This window comes from Vespula pensylvanica, chromosome 15, assembly GCF_014466175.1.
Source record: "Vespula pensylvanica isolate Volc-1 chromosome 15, ASM1446617v1, whole genome shotgun sequence".
NCBI classification, from domain to species: domain Eukaryota; kingdom Metazoa; phylum Arthropoda; class Insecta; order Hymenoptera; family Vespidae; genus Vespula; species Vespula pensylvanica.
The window spans coordinates 88,531-112,296 of record NC_057699.1 but is presented as its reverse complement, the minus strand read 5'-3'; the positions used below and the strand labels follow the sequence as shown (position 1 = coordinate 112,296).

Below are 23,766 nucleotides of genomic sequence, written 5' to 3'. Positions count from 1 at the left end.
ATCAATTGTTTATTTACCCGTATAAAATACTGAAAGTGCAATATTATTTATTGGACAACCAAATAAAAGGTAATTAATATACGTAATATCTATCTACTTTATTATAAATTAATTTTCCTTGGAAGGTTGAAAAAATTACAAAATATATTCAAAATATATTTATTCAATATTTTCTAGAATGAAATTGTATATATAAAATATAATAGTATAAGATAATACTTTCTTTATAATTGATATCAAAATAAATATATATTACAGAAGCAAAGAAGTTCATGCGGTTTTCAATTGAATTATTTGTAAGAATGTATTGTTACGACTTAAAAATCCTAGATTTTTGTGTTTATCATATAGCAAAGATTATATATCGGTCAATCAATACACTTTGACTTGGTATGTACTTTTATATTATAAATTTAAACACTTTTAAAATGTTAGTTAAATTTAATGTAATTTGACCATATTTTGTTTATAAATTTAAACTTTGTTTTAAAATTTGAAAAGTATGCCATACAATGTGTATAGCATTTGGAGAAGATATTGTAAAACAACATACTACAAAAAAGTGATTTAAAAAATTTTCTTCTGATGTTGAATTAGATAAAGATTCACCCTATTCAAAGGATGACCTTCCATCATTGACAATAGACAATTATGTGTTATTATTGAAAATAATTTAAAAGAATAATTATATGAAACAATAAACAATGATAACTAAAAAACTAGCACAATTCCTTGTTTTTAGTTATTTTAATATGATATTCATATGTCAAACATTTTTCTTATCATTCTTACCATGTACTAATACAATAATAATGAAAAATGTCTTTATATTATATTTATTATTATAATTATATTTTAAATATATATCTTAAAATATTTGTTGAGAGAAATTAAATTACATGGAACCCTCTTCAAACACAATTTAACCATGTATCATATATGTATTATAACAGTGTAACTTATTAAAAGAAACACTAGATACTTCAATCAATTTAGACTTGCTCAAGTAGTAATAATTCTCTTTAAAAAGTTAGTAGTACAACAGTCTCATTAATATTAACAACTCTTATGACTTTTATTAATACCGCAAAATAGCTTCAACGTTTAGAATAAAATGCTTATTTTATATCTATACACACACACACATATATATATATATATATATATATATATATAAATTTATAGATTTCCTTTGAAATATATATATGAATGAATTTTTTTGCGATCAGTTAATTACAAATAATCTTACTTACAAATAATCTTATTATTTATTATTCTTCTTATTTATATGAAATATAGTATATAATATGATCAATGGATTGCAGATAGAAAGTTTTCAAGAAGTATTATATTCATTGTTAATTTTATGTAAAAAAATCTTAATCATTTATATAATAAATCAATATAATGTAATAATTGAATGTTGAATATTTAAACATGATATTCTCTTTTTATCTCATTTTCATTGTTAATGATTTAATTAACACGGCCAAAAATAATAGTATATTAGTTGTTAATAAACTATATAAATATATATTTTATCCGTATACTTATATAAAAATAAAAATAATTGCTTAAAACAGTATTAACAATGAGTCAGTATAATTAAAACTGAACTAAATATATATATTGTATACTAAGTATACTAATAGAGTAGTATAGCTTGTAACATATATAGATAGTATACTGTATAAGTTGATTAACAATTACCTTTACTTCATATCCTTATTATACGGATAATAAGATTAGAGTTGTTTTATAAGATATAATAGTAGTTTCATTCTATGATATTGCAATAGCTTATAATATATAAAATCTTACACACACGCGCGCACCCACACACATATACACGCACACACACCATATATGTGTGTAGACAGTGTTTGATATTGACATATTAGTCTGTATCAAATATTGCACAGACAATTTTATTTGATATAAATTTATAAGATATTTAAATCATTAATTAAAATTCAACTCCAAACATCGCTGGAATAACGTTTTTGCGAATCCATTTTCTTAATGTATGCTGCTGCTTCTTTATCTGACATATTTCCTTTTTCCATTACAACTTTTAGTAATATATTATGTACATCGCGAGCCATATTCCTAGCATCACTGAAAACAAATAAATATGTAAATATTTATGAAGCAAATTTAATAATTTAAGAAAAAAAATTAAAAAGTAAAATAGATAAAAATATATAAAAGTTTAATTTATACTAACCCACAGACATATATATGACCATTTTGTTCACCGATGACTCTCCATATTTCTTCTTTATTATTTTCAAGTAAATGTGTTACATATACTTTCTGAGGCTGATCTCTGCTAAATGCAATATGCAATTTTAACATGCCGCTTCTTACATATTCTTTTAATTCTTCTTTATACAAATAATCTTCGTCCTTCTTTCTGCATCCAAAATATAAAATCGTATCACCCACTTCTTTACCTTCCTTTTTAGCTAAGTCTCGTTCTTGTATAAAAGCTCTAAATGGTGCTAAACCAGTTCCAGGTCCAATCATAATAATTGGAGTAGTCAATCGTGATGGTAAACGAAATTGTGATTTTCGTACAAATATAGGAACGAGGCAAGGTGGATCCGAAGGATGTTTCTCTTTTAACCAACTGGTTGTTACTCCTTTGTTAATTCTACCTGTTGGTGTTTTATATTCTACAACAACTGCAGTAATATGTATTGCGTTTGGATGAAGCTAAAAAAAAATTAAGTGTTTAAATATACAACACATACTTATATTAAAATAATGATATTATATAGATATAAGAAAAAATTACTATCATACAGGTTTAAGTATCTTTTTAACCCTACTAAAGGTATGTTTTTTACCTTCGGCGATGAAGAAATAGAGTAGTAACGGCATTGTAATCGTGGTAAAATTTCACATAAATGATCCAAAGATGGTTTTAGACTAGGAATGTCTTCTAAGATGTGTACAATATTTCTGTTTGCTTGTACTACCCATTGTTGATAAGCAGCTTTACCTTCAGCACTAGTAGAGGCCATTAATTTTAATTTTTCTTTATCAACTGGATCACTAGCATATTCTGATAACTCTTTTAAAATATGAGTTCTTGGATTACTAGTTATATCCAAATAATGAGTTAAAGCAGTTCTATATGTACAAGGACATGGGAATGGATGCTTTTTAGTAGATTCCTCTGAAATTGCAAATTTATAAAACTAATATAAAATTCTATGTTATATATATTACATATAATTATTTTCTTTATAGAGCATACCATCTGTATTAGTAAGAGTGAATACGGTATTTAAATCAATACCACATTTTTCTCCAATTTTATTTACCAACTCTGCACTATTAACAGGATATACAGCTAAATGGTCGCCAGATTCATAACGCATCTTAGATGCTTCTATATCAAACTCAATATGCATACAAGATCGTTCAGATGTTGGGCCATGTAATTCTTTGTTTATTTTGACTGGTGCCAAGAAAGGATTTTTAGCATCATATGGTCTGTACAAAAGCAAACACAAAATACAAATTTTATTAAACTCATAAAACTGCAAATTATACTATAATTAAAAAAAGAAAAGAAAAATACTGATATATAAAAAAATTATCATTTATGAAATATCCTTGTATGAATAGGATCTTACGGTCTTTGGTTCTTAAAAGAATGAAGACGTGCTATTTCTCCAGTATAAATACGTTCAGGCAGGATATCAACATGTTCCGTTAATTTATATTGTCTAATACTAACATCTTCTCCTGTACCTTCAATACCAAAGAATTCACAGACAGCTGGCCAAAATTTATCCTTCCAAGTAATAAAATCATCTTCTATACTGTAACAAAAATACAATTTTTAAATGTTTATAAACATGATCATGTTACAAATGAACCAATAATTATTTTCTTACTTGGCGTCATCATCACCTAATCCCAAATCAAAAACACGGGTAGCACCCAATTGTTCCAATCTGTGATCAACATATATAGCCACCTCATTGTAATGTTCGTAAGTTTTGTTTCCAAGTCCGAATACCTATATAAAATGGAAGAATATTTTACAATCGTTGCAATTTTTCTTCGATTCTTTGAACTTAATATTTCTAACTAAAATAATTTAAATTTAAATATGAATACCCTAACTTCCGGTTTACGATATAATACTAAGGAGCGACACAACGTGGCGCTGCTCCAATGGACCAATGCGTTCACTAATCGACCAAACATTTTAACTTCATATCCACGAAATTATATAGTAGTGGTGTGCAAATTTATTAAATATGTAGTTATGAGGAATTACACCTCTCGTCTGATCATAACATATTTCAATCGATTTATTTTTGAACTTGCAAAACTAATAGGTCACTTATGAATACAAAGGATATATATATTAAACATATATATGTATGACTATACCAAGTGCTTATATAACTTAAATGGACATGTTGAAAGTCAAAGATATTATGTAAGTATACGAGCTGTGTTCAATGTGTGCATCTAATTCGTTTTAACCTAATGGATATCCCTATGATTGCTCCGGTTAGTATGAATATAAAGGTTATGTCAGGCAACGTTAAAGTTACGAGAAATGACGTAATTTCCGGATAGAAATATTAGTTGGCACTGCGATCGTATTAAGAGTTATATTGTTAGAAAATTTAATAATTTCTCAACGAATGTAAATATATATATTATGATCTATAATTTTATCAAATTTTATTCAGCACATATACCTTTGTTAAAGAATGTCTATATATGTTACATGTAAATTAAAGTTTATTAAAGCATATTATATTTATGTGTAGAACAATACATACTGAATAATTTAGGCCTGTAAGATCTGGATCTCCATTCTTCAGCCAATCAACAAATTCCATCGCATTGTCTGTAGGATCACCTTCTCCATATGTGGCTAAACAAAATACTGCGAGGCTATTTTTGATTTTTTTCATATGCGTTAGTTCTTCCTATTAAGATAATCAAAAAACAATAAATAATGTGTATATCCTAATTTCCGAATTTTATAAATCATATGATTCATTGCTTACCATTTCACATTCCTCTGGATCTGCAACCATACCCTTCAGTTTATATCGGATACCTTCCTTAGCTAATCGACCTGCAAATTCTTCACCAGTTCCAGTTTGACTACCATAAAATACAACTAAACTTCGTCCAGACGATATTAACTTTTTTATAAAAGAATTTTCTGATGGTGTTAACGATGTAAATGATGTTGGTCTAAAAAAAGATCCATTATAAGAATATTTACTTTCATAGAAAATTTGATAAATATGATAATTACTGGATGGAGTATGATTTAACAGCAGGTGTATAATCTTCTTGCTTATTTCTGCGCATAAGCCACCACATAGCTGCCAAAAGTAGAGTTCCAAGTAGAAGTATATCTAAGGTGCTATAAGAAGACTCGTCAACAGTCTCCATTTTGTTCTCATTTTCTATAATTGGAGAACCACCCATTCTTACTGCCTTTGGTTGTGATGCGTCTGCAATCTACGATCAAAATATATTGTTTTTAGATTACATTAATAACATTAATACACGAGTTAGATTATTCATATTACTCGTGTTTGTAGATAAGTATCGTATCAAGAAAAGATGCTTCTGGAAAACTAAAATTATAGAAATATATATAGATTACTAATTATTATCGCATATATTGCATTAAATTCTAGAATAAATTACAATAAAACAGATATTTTCTCATTGTCATTTTTGATTATAATAACAAGAAATATATAAATAGAAAGAATGTTAGACATTTTATTATCTTTGCTGCTATGAATTAAATCTCAAATATAACTTTCGATTGATAAGACGAAAGTATTAATGTTGAGCTGAGTTTTACAGTTAAGAAAAATTACAATTTAAACTATTAATTGCATCCATTGTCAATAACCGAGCATAATTAGTAATTATGTTTATTTGTCTCATCATTTATCTCAACACTTTTTTGTTTGACTCTGGATTCAAGAGATTTCTTTAAGTGTCAAGCGAAAGATATTTAGAAAAATGAAGAAAAGAAATATAATTGATATTGCAACGTCAGACATTACATTTGCAATTAGATTTTATTATGTAAGATATGATATAAGATCTATAAAGTATTAACAAGTTAACGGATTTATTATTTAAAAAGGGAACTAGGAAATGATACATCTACTTATATATGATATAATACTTTCGATTGTTATTCATAAAGTAGCAATATCATCTTGCGTTTTTTGCAGAATAGTCATTTTTTAAATTCGTGCGCGATTTTTCCACATTTCGACATAACCTGTAATTTTTTAAAACAATTAACTATCAGAAGTTCCTTATTAAATTTATTATACAACATATTATACAACCAATCGTTGAATGTGGATCATTACGTTTTTATCAAGAACAGGTCGTTACGTTATTTATCACAGAAGTTATACACTACACGAGTAGTATGTAATAACGTATCGAGAACGACACGTGTTGAGAAAAAATACATATGATTGAAATATTAGAAACAGTAGTACCAATCGATTGTAATTTTTATTTGATAAAGGATAACTACGCAATTAGTATAAGAGTAATATCTAATGTCATGATGACTTAATACGCTCTAATAGAAAGAATAATGATATAACAAAATATATCCTAATAATTCATTGAATTTTTAAGGATTATTTTTTGTATGTAATAATAAACGACAAAGTTAAGATAATTCATAGATAAATATATTAATTTTATAATATTTATGTTTTATTCGCCGATAATATTGAATTTTATGTTTTTGAAAACATATCGCATATTAATAAAAAATTCAGAAATTAAGATTTTTTATTCGCGCGAAGTAAACGATTTCAATGGACTGAATCATCGTATATATTAATGTTACTGATTTGATATATTTCATGAGTTAATACCAACTTTATCAAATCGTTAAAAAAAATTCAAACGAAAACAAAAGTGCTTTTCATTTTTTTAAAGAATATTTTTGGTGATATTGTAATATTTTACAATTTCGATGGATTGCTTCAACCTTTTTGCACTTTGAACCTCTTTCTAAACATTATCTATAAGTATATGTAGATTGGTGTGTGATATTAAAAGATAACGTATAATGGTATTAAAAGATAACAAAAAATTAACGGTAACGTTTTCCTAGAAAAATGACAATGGTGAAAGTTCTTCTGTTATTTATTGATATCGTTAATTTTATCATTAATATAATTGATATTTTCTTATCTTCGCGGTAGCTTTAAATAAACTTCATTTTTATCATTTCGTTAATACTCATTTACATAATTATATAATTGCAAGAAAAAATCATGCAATGTATAGAAGGTAATATAAGTTGAAAATAAAACGTAGAAAGATCGCAGCGTTTAAGAAAAGTTAGGCCGAATATCAAATGTTTTTGTTTTTATAAATCGATGGTTAAATCGTTAGGAATTTCTGAAGTAAAAACTTGTATTCCATGATAAGACGTATTATTTATTGATGTATAATTTGGAAAATGTGTTCACACATGCGTGGATAAGTGATGCCATGACATGTACTTGGAATCAAGAATGAACATTTTCGATAGATGCTAATATTCGTTAACTTAATGCATTTTTGTAAGTGCGTACAATTTGTTTTTAATTAAGGAAATATTCATTTCTTACCGGTAAATCCATTTCGTGATAACAAACGGAATGGGAATCCGTTAATATGCGATATATTGTAGAAAATCAACCTTTATCTTTTTGATGGTTATGACAAACGAATTGATATGTAAATAAAAATGAAAACGAAACAACCAAATACATGCAACGTGTCGCGCACTACTGACGGAAAATCGACGGTTTCCGCCAGTCCAAATCATAACAATTCGTGCTTTTGCGCATGCGCGTGTGCAAATCTTCCCTCATTACTCGATTTACTCTCTCTCTCTCTCTCTCTCTTTCTCCCTTTTTCCTTCTATCTCTCTTTTTTCTCCTTCTCTTTCTCTCCCTTTTTTCTCCTTTTTTCTTTTTGTTTCCCTTTTTTCTCCTTTTATCTCTCTCTCTCTCTCTCTCTCTCTCTCTCTCTCTCTCTCTCTCTCTCTCCCTCTCTCGTTTACTTTTTCAACTCACTCAACGTGACATTGTTCGTAATGGCAAGAGTTTTACAAATAAACAAGTCATTTCCTACGTAGTTGCTTCCGTCATAAGTTTTATCTTATAATTTTACGCTTTTCTAACATGAAAGCTATACATGCACTATTAACTATAGCTAAACGTGCATTCTTATTTGCTGCGTCATATATTAGATAGTGTAATTACACCTACTAAATGAGATGAATTATAAAATGAAAAGATATCATATTTCAGTATTTTTTTCTTGGAAGTCATGGAGATCACAATGTCCTATCAAACGACTTCGGATTGATATTATCTGAATGACGGGAACTATTTTTTTTATATTTTCTTCTTTTTGCTTTCTTTTTTATCTTTCTTTTTATTTTTCTTTTTTCATTTTTTTTTGTAAGGTCTTTAGATTATTGAATATATTAAAGTATATATTATAAATGATATAATAGCGTAAAATACAAATATATCACAGCAATGATTCGCGATATGAGTTTATTATAAGAATATTGTGAAATATTTTGCAATATCTTCTTACGAAAAAAATAATTTCCGATTGACTTTATATCTGTAATATAGTAAAAAAAGGCTATCTCTGTCTCGATGAAAGAAAAGAAAAGAAAGAGAGAGAAAAAAAAAATACGAGATCAATAACCGGAATCAAGCTGAAATCGATTTATGATTTATGTTTATAATTGGCAAAAATTTTTATTTACTTGCAACACAATAGCATTGGTTTACCATATTTTAAAAATTTTGTTCATCCATACAAATACGGCGTTTGTTATGAAATCTAAGATTTTTTTCTAATCTTACTTCTTTTAACAAAATTATGATGAGCTTATTTATTTTGCAATATAATCAGCAGTTAATAGAATATACCAGTCGATTTCGTAATGCTAGGGAGAAGATTCCCCTTCCATTTATTTTACATTATCTCTCTATTGGGAGGTGTATCACATCTTCGTACGAATGAATAGATAATTTTTTTTTTGATTTTTCATGGAAGAATGATCTTCAATACGTTATCCTGTTACTGATCATGCGCAGTAAAGAAGCAATATTAATGTGAGTTGAAAAATATATTAGTTCATTAGCTCGTATTTTATAATTTTACCCATTAATTCTTTCTGTTAGATTAGTTGGTTAATAATTAAAAATTTCTTTCGCAAAAAATAGTTGGTAAGATAATATGTATAAATTGTTTTATTAAAAGATCGTATATTATTGGAGTTGGTCTATAAGTAATGTCGACATTTTTAATATTATTTATTTAAATATGCGACAATAAAAATATGTGCGTTATATGTACTTAATATATGGTATATAATATTTCTTTTTTATTTTAAATAATAATAATTTATCTATCATTGATAATCATCGTAAGATAAAACCGTATTGAAAATTTTGCATTATCTTTTTTCCGTTTTTTAAGCAAAAATGATAACGAAAAAATAAAATATCATTTCTATTAAGAAACACGAAATTCTAAGTAATATAATTTGTATCATTAATGTGTATTCGTCTAAATAAAAAAATAGAAAAAAATCGATTTTCATTAAGACTTTTAGTAAAAGAAAAATCAACTCAACGAAGAAAGTGAAAGTTTTATATTTTTATGATGTAATGAAAGCGATGGAATAAGAGCAATGTTTGAAAAAGATTATAAAAATCTGTATTATTATCAAGTTTTATTAAATGATAATAAATATTATAGATCCATATGTGAAATTTACGTGAGCGATAAGAATTCAAATATGTGTGTGTGTGTGTGTGTGTATGTATTCGTATGTAAATCGATAAAAATTTAGGGACCAATTCGTTAAATCAAGAATATTTTTTATCATTCTATATTTTATCGGTGTCATCTGTTTTTCAATATGACTTTCAAACAACTTTCCGTATGTTCTCAAAATAGAGAGAAGAGTGTAAAAGATGTTTATATTCGAAACTACCTGAGATATCCAAAAATCCTTTTGTAAATCTTTAATACATGTATGTTTCTATTTATTCTATTGTCCATAAACAACTTTAAAAATAATTGACATTGAAACAGATTTTTTTTATAGACTTTCATTTTTTAAACCATACTTCTTTATTTAAAATAATTAGGAAGTCAATGAATTCATTTCAGTTGAGAATTCGTCTTTTTATTAAGTACAATATTATGCTAACAAAAATACGTCAATATATAAAAAAAGAAAAAAAATATAAAAAATCATTTATGACAATAAAATATCGAAAAAAATGTCATACTAATCAGAATATTATATCTTTTGAATTTTAAATGGAAACTACGAGATTCAACCTATATATTAATAACTGTATAGATATGCCTTTAGAAAATTGTTAATTATTGATGACAAATATTACAATGAGTGATATAACAAAAGAATATGAAGTACAAGATTTTTGATTTGTCACTGCTAAGAAACTCCTTTATAAAGCAATTATAAATTAGATTTTAAATAGATATGCATAGCGATCAATTAAATTACAATATTTACAATGAATTTCTCGTAAATGATTTGATTAATATACACACATATTTATATAAAATTCACAACTTTTATTTGAAACATTTGTTTATAAAATCAATAGGAACGGAGACATTATATTATTTAAAATGAGATATTCACTATATAGCTGTATATCATATGCATATGTCTTTTCTGCAATAAAAAGATTAAAGAAACGTTCTTTAAACATAACGAAACGAAATCAACTCCAAACATGAGTGATTGTGCGTGTTATAAAAGAAATGATTAACTTATTAATGATATTTATAAATATGGTAAAGAAATCATTTGCAATTACGTTATTGATTCGGTTATCAATCAGATCATTCACAGAAAGTTTTCTAATCGATGTAATTCTATTAATCGATATGCTTATCCATGTAAAGTCTAATTTATAATTGCTTTCTAGAGAAATTTCTCAGTTGTGATAAATCATAAATTTGTCGTCTATATTCTTTTGTTCACTGTTATATTGAGCTTATTAGGTATAGCCAAGGAAAAATGTTTTTTTGTTTTGCTACTAAAATGGCGTCCGCAATGGTACCGAAATTTTTTAACGCTTAATTGGAAATAATTTAAATTCTTGTAAAAAAGAAAAGAAAAAAAAGAATATGACAACAGCCATCATCTCAAAGCCATGAACAACATTTTATCAAACTGAAAAAGAAAATATACAATAGTCAGCATGCATCATTCCACGAATATATTGGTAGATATAAAAATCGAAGGATAATCGTCTAGACACAGATCATTTCTTCAAGGTATGTAAGTTATCGTGATCTTTTTCTTCTAAAGTATAGATTTTTTCGATAAATTACAAATAAATTAATCCTTAACGGTCGAAAGACCACACGTAATGGCCCGTCTCGCTTATATATGGTCACACAAAAAGTCACACGTAATGACTATCATATTTGTATTATAAAAAACTAATGTTTTTATTATCATAAATATTTTCTTTATATTCGGCCAGTATTTTTTTGCCTTGTAGATGTATGTTATACCTCTTTCTTCGTGTGTGTGTATTATCACTAGTCGTTAAAAACTAAACATAAGTGAAAACAATATTCTTTTTTATATTTTAAATTGAAACATTTTAATTAGAAAAGAATCTTTTTCATATACATGTCTCAATTAAATAATTTTACATAGAGCAATCTAAGAGATGTTCTCTTTGTAAATACATATGTAATCTATATAAATAGGAATTGGCCATCAATCTGTATTGTATTATTGAAGAAGTTACGTGACAAAAAAAGGAGTCATCATGTCAGGACCATCGGGACAAAATAATACCGATTTTCGGTCGATAAAATATTGTAAAGTAAGCAAAATTTGACTTTACTTCGTGACCTTTTCTTATATTTACTTTGATAATATGGTTTAGGTAGAAAAATTCATTATCCTAAGTTGTTTCAAATTATAAGCGAGGAAGTTTACCGGATTTTATTTATATTTCTATTATTTAATATTCAAGATACTTCAATATCTTCTTTCTTACACCACATATTCGTCATTTTTATGCGCAATAATATACAATTATATTATTTGATACTAAATAAGTTACATAACTAAATCGAAAAAGTATGTAAGTTTAATGCTCTCTGCATATAGAATAATAGAAACACGTTAACTTACATTGAACACGCATTGAACTCGCATTGAATCATACGATGATGCAAAATTTCAGAATGGGAAAATGGAGGAAGGCGGAATTGGAAGGGTCAAAGTTCGACAGACAAATGCTAATGGCAATGACAATGACGAAAAGAGGAAATGGCCGGCATTGTGTGACGCGAATCCGTATATAGTCGATCTTTTGAATAATCTTTTCAAAAAAGAAGAAACACCCAACGAGTCACCAACAACTGATTAATATTCGGCTTAACTATTTTTCTATCAAGTTTTTAAATGTTATTGAGATAATCAGTAAAAATAAATCGGACGTAAAATATTTTCGTTTTGTTTTGAATGTAACTTCTTGCAAATCTAATTTCTTACAAGCGCATAAATTGTCCAGAATTATACACATATACACATATATAATACTTTCTTTTTGTCACTTTTGTGTAAATAAAATAAAAGCAAAGGAAATGTACAAAAGAATAGATTTACATTAGCGTAAGTATACTAAGGTGATTTTTAAATCTTTTTCTTACTGAACCTTCTCTTCTGACTTTTATCTTTTATCTCAAATGCATAATTCAAGAAAAGCAAGACACAACTATTGGTTAACTTCGTGACGAGTAGCTTTCGACGGGAACAAATCTTCGAAAAAATAAATATTTTAGACTGAAATAAATGCTATTTTAACATGTAATGTGAATAAAATTTATTTTCAAGGACGAAGATTCTATTGATTGCCTTTTTCTTCTTTCTGACAACAAAAATTCGCAAAATATATGAAATAACATTGAAAACTGTCGAACGATGAATCAACAAATAAAAATTGATTTGAAAGACGGCCGGATCTCAAATTGTTAAAAAACTGTTAAAAAAAAATAAAAGATTGTGGTTTGACAGAGAAATCTCAGAATTGACTGATTAAAATTAAATACATTTCATGCAACTCATCCAAGCTTATTTCAATCCATTATGTATGATATACGTTAATATATGCTTAACACGTATACTAAATTGCAAATCACGAAATAAATTTCATTGAGTAGTTACACACACACACACACACACACACACACACACACACACACACTGTCTTTAAAGAATGGAGGAGGCCACGATTGATCAAAGAAATAAAGAGATTCGATGATGGATGTCGAGCTCTCTTAGTCATGTGACATGTCTTTTTGTTATTATCATTCCTTTCGCACTCATTATCTAGGCCGTAACTACTAGTATGTACTCTCTCTCTCTCTCTACTATTCCCCCTTTCCCTAATCTATCTTTATCTATCATTTTATCTTTGCCGTTTCATCCATCTTTTTCTACTTTGTACGCTCTCTCTCTCTCTCTCTCTCTCTCTCTCTCTCTCTCTACTCCCCCCCAATCTATCTTTATCTATCATTTTATCTTTGTCGTTTCATCCATCTCTTTCTACTTTGCGCTCTCTCTCTCTCTCTCCCCCTCTCTCTCTGTCACCTTGCTCAGACAATCACCACCTGTCGGAATGCATCGTGTTGAGTTTACTTACGAAAGAAATGATTCGACTTCCAATCAATGTCGTTGACTTTTAATAAATTGCTTCTCTTTCTTGATTTTCACAAAATATTCAATCACCATGTAACTCTCCTCTTCTTTTCTCTGATTTGTTCTTTTTCTCTCCTTTTTCTCTTTTCTGTAGAGACGATACTGTACCAAGGAAATACTGTCGGCCAAGAATTCACATAGTTAATGAATTCTCGAATCACGTACGAAAGGACGAATAACGTGATGCTGTATATAAAAAATATAAAAGAGAAGAAAAATTTAATCTTGCTCTCTCGTTTGAAGTTGATTTAACGATGGATCCTCTACGAAAAATTTGATCACGATTCGACCGACCGACCTATTGGAGCTACTCTTTTTTGAGACTGGAAAATTAGACCGATAAGAGTAGCGTGATATTACTGTCTGTCTATCTGTGTGCGTGCGTCCAAGAGAGAATATGTAACAGGAGGCAAGAGAAAAGAATTTCAGTTGCGACGAACGACGATCGACAATGATGGCAAATCGAGCGTGTCACGGTCGGAAGGTTGTCGAAGGTTGCCGAGCGTGTGGTTCTTACTTTCGAGATACTGAATTTACAAGCCAACACACAACACCAGATTTTAAGCTCGCTTCACTCGCACGTTTTAAAATTCTCGTAAACGATAACTGCCATTAGTTCCTTCTTCCTCTTCTTCTTCTTCAACGTGGGAAGAAGAAGCAATACTAGTTCGGTTTAGTTCGGTTTTTACACTCGATAGTTCGTCTTGGATATTACCGGAAGTAACGATAGTATTCGCATGAACGCGCGCCTCATTTAAAACTTTTCGAATAATTCTACTTAGACATGACATCTTTCATTTAATCGAATTGTATAATTAAATCGAATCGAGATACATACTTGATAATTCGTAATATTTTATAACATATAATGTATTTCACCAATCATTTGTAATTCTTTGAGATTAATATATTTATATAGAACAATCAAAACATTTCGGAACGATCTTTTTCTTTTTTTCTCCGTTTTCCTTAGATTTATTCTTCAATGCTATGAAAGAAAAATATTGAAATACGCATTAAGTTAAATGATCAAAATTAATGATCGATAGATCATTAAGGTTATGAAAATATAACCTACTTATTAGATCCGAGCCGATATTCATTGGTACTGTTTCGTTAATTTCTAATTCTCGTAAAACCATCGCATTAAAACATAAACTAGCGACCCTTGCAAATAATTCTGCCACTCCGTCTCCTGTTCTTGCTGAAACTGTCCAATATTCGGCTCTCATTCGTTCTGCTACATCTATTGCTCGATTTTCGATTACCTTGTATACTTGATTCGACTGAAGAGATAATGGAAATATGTTTGATTTTTTCTAAGTCTAAATTAACATACATACATTTTTCTTAAATTAAATTTATACTATTTTCTTACCAGTAAATCTCTTTTTGTACCGACTAGAAAAACATGACAAGGATTAGTATTGCTTTTATATGCTTCCATTAACCATTGTTGACAATGTACCAAAGTCATTAGATTTCCCACATCAAAGACAATTATTATCGCTATATTAGTGCAAACGAATTGAATTATTTTCGTGATGATAAATTTAGAAAATTGATAACAATTAAATTTTTGTATATAACAAATTTACCATTAGCCGCTCGATAATAAGAAGCAGCGATACATTTGAAACGTTCTTGTCCAGCCGTATCCCATCTGAAAGTATAATTATGTTTCAACAGCACGATACTATGAGATTGTCTCACGAAAAAAGTTTAAAAGTATTTCAAAGATCGACTTACATCTGCAAGTGAAATGGTACGCCAAGAAGATCGAACCTTTCGACTTCGAAATCTACTCCGATAGTCGCCTTGTAGTTATTATCAAAGAGTTTGTGACAAAATCTGAAAGACGAAGACAGAATTTTCATACTATTTAAATTAATAAATAATTTCATTTAAATTATACCGATTTACTAATGACGTTTTCCCGACTGCTACGTCCCCGATAACGATCACCTTCGATATTCGAAGGGTAAGAGATTTTTCTGCACAAGTTCGTTTAACGACATCGTCAAAATCTCTTTCATAATAAGGAGTTATCGCAGAAGAAAATGGGGGTGGCCATTTTTTAATCTGTCGATAATTATATAATTTTTATTCAGGCATATAAATTAATAAATATAATAACGTATACCTGTCGTTCCTCGTGAGCGTTAGTTTTCATTATTTTAAATACGGCAGAACGTGTTTCTAACATCGTGTTCGATGAAATATATTTAACTGATTTTCACTAGATTTATAAAATAATTAATTTGTCAGTTAACAATGAAAACGCTGTTTTTTTAACTAACACACCGTTATAATTTTTATATTTATGAGGAATGGTAACATTTCTGATAATCCAAAGGTCTTAAAGAGTACTGCGCTAAAACATAAACATTGGTTGCTGTGACAGGTGTTTCCTCCGTCATACTTGGGTGCATATTAGTATTATAGTATTAATAGTATCGTAGTATGTTCTTAGAATTATTATGTTTTGTAAAAAAAAGTCCAAATGTAATATGTTATATTTTACCTCGACAAATTTTTTATATGTTTATGACAAATAAAGCTACGAATAATCTTGTTTTTTTTTTTTTTCTACTGTAATCAAATTTATTATTAAACTCATTATTCTTTACTTTAAAATATAATTTATTGTCTGAATATTTTAAGCTGATTATTATACACAGACACGTGCGCGCGCGCGAAGAATTTAATACTGCTAAATATAACGAATTTTGTTATTGTCAAATATAATAATATGTAACTGATTATATTGAATACATCATTAATAAGTAATTCTTTTATTTCATATTTTATTTTTTTATTATATTAAAAGAGATAAAAGGGATATTTATACAAACACTAAAAATTCTTAAAATTTTGTTTATGATGAGAACTGTTAACGCAATTTTCATAGTTCCAAGGCGTTCGTTTCCAATTAAATGTATCGGCCTTTTTATCGATACAGTTCCCTAATCAAAACCTATAAAAAAAAAGCAGGTAGATTTAAAAATTGAATATGTACTATTATTTTTCTTTAAAATATATTCTATAATATATACGAGTTAATAAATACGATTATAGCGATAAAAGCATGTTTTTAAATTCTATGCATTTTAAAAGCATAGAAAAATTATATTTTATATAATATATTAGAAAGTTTATTAATATAATTTATAAAAAAGACATAGTACCATATGAGATGTTTATATTCGACAAAAATATTTATTGTTTCTTATTGTAAACATTTATCATATCGTATTTTTCTTACTTATTTTTTTAGCGAATAAAACTGCAAAGCAGGACAGAAAAAAAATGGAGAAGACGTCAACAACTGTGCCTTTTGTTACAAAAATAACGAGGACATTTAAATGCCAATTACTATTGCAAAAAAAAAACTTGAACTAAAAATGAAGTACTAAAGTTGTAAATTTTATAAAATCCGCAGTTTTGTAGCCAAAGTAAATACACTTATAAAGGAATACAGAAAGAAGGCGTTTAATTCGTAATTACAATGCTCTTGATGTTAATGACAATAAAATTGGCATTATATTAATATATTTATCGATTATTATAAAATATCAAAAACTGTATCTATCAATAATAAAATCAATAGAGTTTATGATCATATTTTATTAAAACGAGTCCTGATTTCTGTTTCATATTTCTAATAATTGGTATAAAATTATTCGATGTTTCAAAGCATTTGAAATGTAATATAAAAGAAAATTATTTATATTTCATTTATAAACAAAAGAAATTTCGAAATAATATCATAAAAGTATGTGTATTTATATTGAAATAGTATTAATTTCTTCTGTGTAAATTTCGACTAGATTATATATATATATATATATATATATATATATATATATATATATATATATATAAGAATACATATAGATTACGTATGTAATAAGTAAACCCTACTAGTATGTTAATGTCACTGCATATTCTTTCAGTATGGGACTTTGACAATATTTATGTATTTTGAAAATTTGGTTTTTATTTTGCACATCTTGCACATATATTCAGTATGTTTCACTTAATGGACATATGCATCAATATATTCGATATTCAGTGTATATATGATAACAAATTATCTTGGAATATGCTGATGTCCTTGTACATACGTGTACCCAAATTAAGGAAAAGTTATTTAAAATATTGTTTTTCCTGCATACTTTGTTATTTAAAATAGTTTGTTCTGCATATTTTATGTACTTACTTACTATTTCCTTAGTACGATATATTTTATTTGTATAAACATATACAGTTTAAAAACAAATGAATATTTATATTTCAATACTTATATAAGCGTCACACATTACAATTCATTTACAATCCTAGACGTCCAGGAGTTTTACGATATGGTGCTGGCGTACCTGGTTCTCTGATACCCGGTGTAAGAATCTCTTTTCTTAAAAAGAAAAAAGTAAATAAATAAATGAAAAGAGAAATCAATTGATAAATATACTTAATAGTAAAGCTACCTTTTAACAGAAGCTTGTTCACGTTCTAGTTGTTCTTGCGCTCTTGCTTTCATTTCCTCTTCTGCTTCTTTCATTTGACCCTCCATTTCATGAAGATGTTGCATCGCTTGTCGTCGCTTTGCACGACCACTTCGTCCTGTTTCTTTCACACTAAAGAACATAGGACCTAGTTCGGCTAACCAATGTCCATCGACCGCAGTTACACATTGCATATATTCTTTTGCGGTCATTACTAGTTCGTGATAAACGACATAGTCAGGTGTAAAACCCATGCCAAATAAAGCTGAAGTAGGATGAAGATGACAGGGCATTCCAGTACGACAATTAACATATTCACCGATACCCTTTAATCGAGCTGCCTGGTGGAAATACGCGGAACATATGCATTTCCGTACTATATCCCAATCAGTACCACAACTAACAACTTCCATTTTTTGCTGCTTTAAAATTTCTTCCAGTTGCTGGCGCACTTCTCTGACTTTGCGTATAGCTTTCGCATGTATAAAATGATCGTTACACCACGAAGTAGAATATCCATTAGTTTTCCACTGGTTATATACATTGAGATATGTCAAGTGATCTGATTCTGGAATCTGAAATTTTTCTCTTGCTGAATCAGAATCTTCCTCTCGACCTTTCGGTCGATAAAATATTGAAGGTACTGATAACATAGAAACTGTAATAATCACAAAAATAAATTATTGTTAAACTTGTAGCACATAAAAATTGAGAGCATATTAATAAGATTCAAATTGAAATATACCTATAATTAAAATATCTGCAGTACAACCAAGCTGAGAAGCAACTATTAGCATTTGACATTGTGGAGGATCCAAGGGAAATTCTGCCATTTGACGTCCTAAAGGTGTTAACCGTCCTGTATGATCGAGAGCACCCAATATCCATAACTGATATAAAGAATTAAGTATATTGTCTTGTGGCGGGGGATCCATAAAATGGAAAGCAAGTAAATCTTGAACTCCTAATGATTTCAGAAGCAATACGGTATTGGCTAAATTTGTACGTTGAATTTCTGGCACTCCCGTTGCCAGTAGTTCATCTAAATATTGTCTACGTGTATACAATCTGTAACAGTAACCAGGTCCAGTACGACCAGCTCTTCCAGCACGTTGATCAGCATTAGCTCTTGAAACAGGATATACTTGAAGAGCATCCATACCAATTCGTGGATTATATACTTTCAGTTTACAATATCCTGAATCAACGACAAATACAATTCCATCTACTGTCAAAGATGTTTCTGCTATATTGGTTGCAACAACACATTTACGTAATCCACCTTCCGAACGTTGGAAAATTTTAGCTTGTAAATCTGACGGCAATTGAGAATATATTGGTAAAATTGAAAGTGGAGGAGCTGATTCTATTTCAGCCAATCTTTCTTTCAATGCTTCACACGTGACTTCGATGTCTTCTTGACCAGGCATGAATACCAAGATATCTCCACTTCGTGGTTGTAAATGAATTTGCAAAACTTGTTTCACAGCAGCGTCTACATAATCTTCAACTGGATTTTTTGCATGCAAAATCTCAACAGGAAACGTTCGACCAGGAATCTGAAATGTTGCTGCATTTCCAAAAAACGCAGAAAATTTACTTGAATCCATTGTCGCTGAAGTTACAATCAGTTTTAAATCATGTCTCCTTGCAACAACCTGCAAGATAATTAGCTATAAAATAGTAGCAAATGAATATTATACAAAGATAAAATACTTTTTAAAATACGTAAACCTTACCTCTCTAAGTAAACCAAACAAAACATCAGTAGAGAGAGATCGTTCATGAGCTTCATCCATAATTATCACACTATATCGATCTAAATCACCTTCTCGCAAGCTTTCTCTTAACAAAATACCATCCGTCATATATTTTATAACAGTCTGTAAAAATAAACGGTTATAATAAGTTCCCAAAATCTTTTTCATATTCAAAAAAGTATCTAATGTTCTGTAGAATTAATTACATCTTTGGATGTGCAATCCTCGAAACGAATCGCGTAACCAACTTTTTCTCCTAATGCTGTAGCCATTTCATCGGATACTCTTTTGGCAACTGACATAGCAGCTACTCTTCTGGGACATGTACAACCAATTATTCCATAACAACTATAGCCATCCTCATGAAGGTATTGCGTTAATTGAGTAGTTTTACCACTTCCAGTTTCTCCCACTATTACAACTACACTATTTTCTCTAATAACATTTAAAAGTTCCTGTCTTACGGCAAATACAGGAAGACTTCTTCTTTGATGTTGTATAGATCGGTGTTTTGCTTCTCCAGTAATCTCACCAGCACCTATATGTCTTGCATATTTCTGACCAGCTTTAAAATCCGTTTCCTGACCAGGAAGTTCTTTATCCTCTTTTCTTCTGTCACGTACACCCATAATGTTACCTATATGTGTTCCAGCCAACTCCCAATGTTTTTTCTGTGCTCTACGACGTTCTTTTTGTTCGCGGTATGCTCGTACTAATGCAGAACCTTTTCTTGCTACAAGTGCCATATCAGAAGTAGGATCACGCACAGGTACAACAGGCTCTGGCTGCTTGGTGAATACGATTCGCCCTAATTAATTTATTATTTCGTTATATTGTATTTTATGTATAGTGATTGACATCAAAATAATATCTTTAAAAACAAGAATAACTTACCATCTAAAAATGGAGGTACTACATTATGAACTAGAAGATGAACTCTTCCTTCTGCTTCGTCATCTGGATCATCATCATGGTCTAAGGAACTTACAACACCTGAAGTTAACATTCTATTTCTTTCCCATAATTCATTATCTTTGTTTATTTGCCTCTGCTGAGCTGAAACTCGTTTCTGTCTCTTTGCTTCTAATTCCATTTCCTTTTTTTGAGTATATTCTTCTGATACATCGGCAAAAGCATAATTTTCTCCATCATCCAATGCATACCATTCTCTATCAAGCCTATAAATAAAAAAAATATTTCTTTAAAAGCTCTTCTTTAACCTTATAGGTACTACATTACTATATAATTTCTCACTAAATGAGAAACTTTAAGACGAAAAAACTGTTTTTATTGTTTTTCTTTTCTATCTTGCATTGAAAGTTATATAGATTAATGTTACAATTTGGGAATATTTCCAAATATTTTTATTTGCATTCGTTTATCCGAAGATGCTTTAATAACAATATTAACGCTAAAACTACCGACACTTCTTGTATACTTGTTCCTACCAATCAAAATGACCAGTTCTTAAAAAAAAGTTACTGTATTTATAATTCAACGTAGATAATAATCAATCTGTTACTGAATGAATTAACAAATACAAATACATTTTATGCATATTTTAAAAAAATCTGTAAAGTTTGATAGCAATGTGACAACATTTCAATATGTGGAAGTTGTACAAAAATTTGAAAACGGTCAATTTGACGGATAATGGTAGGTTTAATGTTAACCATTTGTGCTGGAATGACTTGTTATACTTGTTGATATTTGACTTGTGTAAAAATGTAAACTTGTAAAAATATAAAATGTAATGAGCTGGTGTATCAAATATATATACTTTATAACCATTAGTTATTACAAAAGTTAATACAAAGAAATAGAAAATAATAGAAAATAAATTTATTACTATAGTGAAAAGTAAAATTTTTGTCCAAATTCAAAAATGAAAAGCAACAAGGATATTGTTCAACCAGATTTAAAAAGAAATCACAAGATTAGCAAGGATGAGAAAAGTAATAGCAATTACAGCAGTTTTATTTCTCCTTTTTGTAAAAAATGTAGTGCTGATTGATGAAGATAAAAATAATAATAAGAACAATGATACAGTTTCAGATATACTTAGGGAATAGAGCCAATTATCCGAAATGTTTTATAAAAGTAATTTCAAATTAGTTTACTGTAAATTTAATTGAACGCATTTGTCATATGATTGCTAAGAGATTCCTAGCATAAGTGGTTGGTATCACCAGAAGTCACATCTCTAATATTTCTTGTCTTAATACATTAATATCGTTAATATACATTTTATAGTAGAGCTGTCTGCAGTAGAGTGATGCAGCACCATGGTCAGGTCAGTCTTAGCAAAAAAATTAGAAAAAAATGAAATAATTAAATAAGAATTACCTTTGCTGTTCTTCCTCCCATAATTCTTTTTCTTCCCCGTCTATCATTGGTGTTGTACCGGAAGGTCTATAATCCTTGTTCCAAGAATTATATTTATATGAAGGTGTAAATTCACTTCTGACGCTCTCACGACCATCTCTAGAAGCATAAAGGTTTGGCGTAGGATGATCCCAACTTGATTTCCTTGGTTCTTCATCCTCATCATCATCCCAATTACTTTTGGATATAGGATCCTATCAACAATGATAATTATTTTAAATTCTATTATTTATATTCTATAAATATCAACGATAAAACTTACTTTGGTCCTAAATTTAGGTGTTTGAGGTTCATCCTTAAATCTAAGAGGAGTTTGTCTTATACTATCTCTACTTCGACTACGTTCTTTATCCCTGTCTTTTCTCCTATCTCTATCACGATCATGATACCTCGAATGCTTTTCTTGTGCACTTAATCTTTGATGTTTGAGTCTTGTTTCCAATCTTTTTTGTGCCTCAGAATTTACTCCACCTGTATGAGTAGGTGTTTCTTCTTCATGAGATCTGTATTTTCTTTCTTTTGTATCTAATCTAGATTTGGATTCTGTAGGTTCTTGTGAGTTTTCTCGCCGTTTTCTTTCTGCTAGTTTATCCAAACCCAAAATAGATGATTGAGGCTTTTTAAACGTGTGATCAGAAACTTTCTTACGAATAATTAAGCCACCAGGTTTATTGTCAGATCCTTCTAACCTATATAAATTTGAATCCTCCGACATAGCTTTTACTTTTTATTTTAAAACCCTTATATGTATTTTTATGATGTTTGTTTTTGTAGGATTTTCATATCTTATTACAATGATATATATATATATATCATGTGTGTTTTTTATTATATTTGAGTTTAATTTAAAAAATTTTGTTCAACTTTAGAACACAATAGCAACGTAAAACATTGACTACAACACTACGAAAAATATCAATCGTTATCTTTTTAAAACGATCGTTAGGGACGATGGCGCTATTATCGGATTGCTTGTTTCCAATGGTATGATGATCATACTTTCATCTAGGTATTTTTTTTACTGAACTTACCTAGGTATTTTTTTTAAAGAAACGGATAATTATTGAAATTTAATATTAAATGATAAATCTTTAAAAAAAAAATATATTCTTCATATACATTTTATTTATTGACTTAAACATATTAATTATTTAGTCTTAGTTATTAGGACTTATCAATTTTCTAATCCGATTTAATTAATAACAATATTCATTATAACAATTATAGATATTAAATATACGTATGATTTTAAAAAATTATAATATTTTTTTTTGTTGATGTA

General features: G+C 28.7%; 3 protein-coding genes and 1 long non-coding RNA gene across 5 annotated transcripts; 1 reads left to right on the top strand and 3 right to left on the bottom strand.

Moving 5' to 3' along the window:
- Positions 1 to 1,691: 1,691 nt before the first annotated feature.
- Positions 1,692 to 14,448, bottom strand: LOC122634478 (NADPH--cytochrome P450 reductase). 2 transcript variants are annotated; one of them, XM_043823466.1, is made up of 10 exons: positions 13,779 to 14,448; positions 5,306 to 5,514; positions 5,049 to 5,241; positions 4,818 to 4,967; positions 3,912 to 4,036; positions 3,648 to 3,836; positions 3,266 to 3,504; positions 2,853 to 3,184; positions 2,228 to 2,718; positions 1,692 to 2,118 (listed from the first exon to the last, which is right to left on the bottom strand). In XM_043823466.1, exons 2-10 carry the CDS (start codon positions 5,479 to 5,481, stop codon positions 1,974 to 1,976), a joined length of 2,040 nt encoding a protein of 679 aa, XP_043679401.1. In that variant the 5' UTR covers positions 5,482 to 5,514; positions 13,779 to 14,448; the 3' UTR covers positions 1,692 to 1,973. The 2 variants fall into 2 exon arrangements, with proteins under 2 accessions (XP_043679401.1, XP_043679400.1); XM_043823465.1 differs by lacking the exon at positions 13,779 to 14,448 and adding an exon at positions 7,665 to 7,858.
- Positions 11,234 to 12,972, top strand: LOC122634480. The gene is made up of 3 exons (XR_006328394.1): positions 11,234 to 11,388; positions 11,833 to 11,951; positions 12,318 to 12,972. It is a non-coding gene; the product is annotated as an uncharacterized LOC122634480 (long non-coding RNA).
- LOC122634479 (ras-related protein Rab-34-like) lies at positions 13,833 to 16,124 on the bottom strand. Its single transcript, XM_043823467.1, has 7 exons — positions 15,978 to 16,124; positions 15,750 to 15,916; positions 15,584 to 15,685; positions 15,433 to 15,497; positions 15,213 to 15,343; positions 14,913 to 15,120; positions 13,833 to 14,822 (listed from the first exon to the last, which is right to left on the bottom strand). The coding sequence occupies exons 1-7, from the start codon at positions 16,038 to 16,040 to the stop codon at positions 14,746 to 14,748; spliced, it is 813 nt and encodes a 270-aa protein (XP_043679402.1). The 5' UTR covers positions 16,041 to 16,124; the 3' UTR covers positions 13,833 to 14,745.
- A 1,690-nt stretch (positions 16,125 to 17,814) lies between these two features.
- LOC122634538 (pre-mRNA-splicing factor ATP-dependent RNA helicase PRP16) lies at positions 17,815 to 23,285 on the bottom strand. Its single transcript, XM_043823569.1, has 8 exons — positions 22,747 to 23,285; positions 22,446 to 22,678; positions 20,994 to 21,277; positions 20,306 to 20,907; positions 20,079 to 20,222; positions 19,085 to 19,997; positions 18,322 to 18,997; positions 17,815 to 18,248 (listed from the first exon to the last, which is right to left on the bottom strand). Exons 1-8 carry the CDS (start codon positions 23,197 to 23,199, stop codon positions 18,167 to 18,169), a joined length of 3,387 nt encoding a protein of 1,128 aa, XP_043679504.1. The 5' UTR covers positions 23,200 to 23,285; the 3' UTR covers positions 17,815 to 18,166.
- Between the last annotated feature and the right edge of the window lie 481 nt (positions 23,286 to 23,766).

Bases quoted from the DNA above. Each gene is read 5' to 3' on its own strand.
- LOC122634478 (XM_043823465.1), bottom strand. The intron at 2,719-2,852 runs GTAAAAAACATA...ATTTTTTTTTAG, and splicing joins CTATTTCTTCATCGCCGAAG to CTTCATCCAAACGCAATACA. The intron at 2,119-2,227 runs GTTAGTATAAAT...ATTTGTTTTCAG, and splicing joins GGTCATATATATGTCTGTGG to TGATGCTAGGAATATGGCTC.
- LOC122634479 (XM_043823467.1), bottom strand. From the start codon at position 16,040: ATGTTAGAAACACGTTCTGCCGTATTTAAAATAATGAAAACTAACGCT. The intron at 15,917-15,977 runs GTATACGTTATT...AATTATCGACAG, and splicing joins ACGCTCACGAGGAACGACAG to ATTAAAAAATGGCCACCCCC. The intron at 15,121-15,212 runs GTAAGAAAATAG...TTATCTCTTCAG, and splicing joins GTACAAAAAGAGATTTACTG to TCGAATCAAGTATACAAGGT.
- LOC122634538 (XM_043823569.1), bottom strand. From the start codon at position 23,199: ATGTCGGAGGATTCAAATTTATATAGGTTAGAAGGATCTGACAATAAA. The intron at 21,278-22,445 runs GTAATTCTTATT...TTTTATTTATAG, and splicing joins TGGGAGGAAGAACAGCAAAG to GCTTGATAGAGAATGGTATG. The intron at 19,998-20,078 runs GTAAGGTTTACG...ATTATCTTGCAG, and splicing joins TGTTTGGTTTACTTAGAGAG to GTTGTTGCAAGGAGACATGA.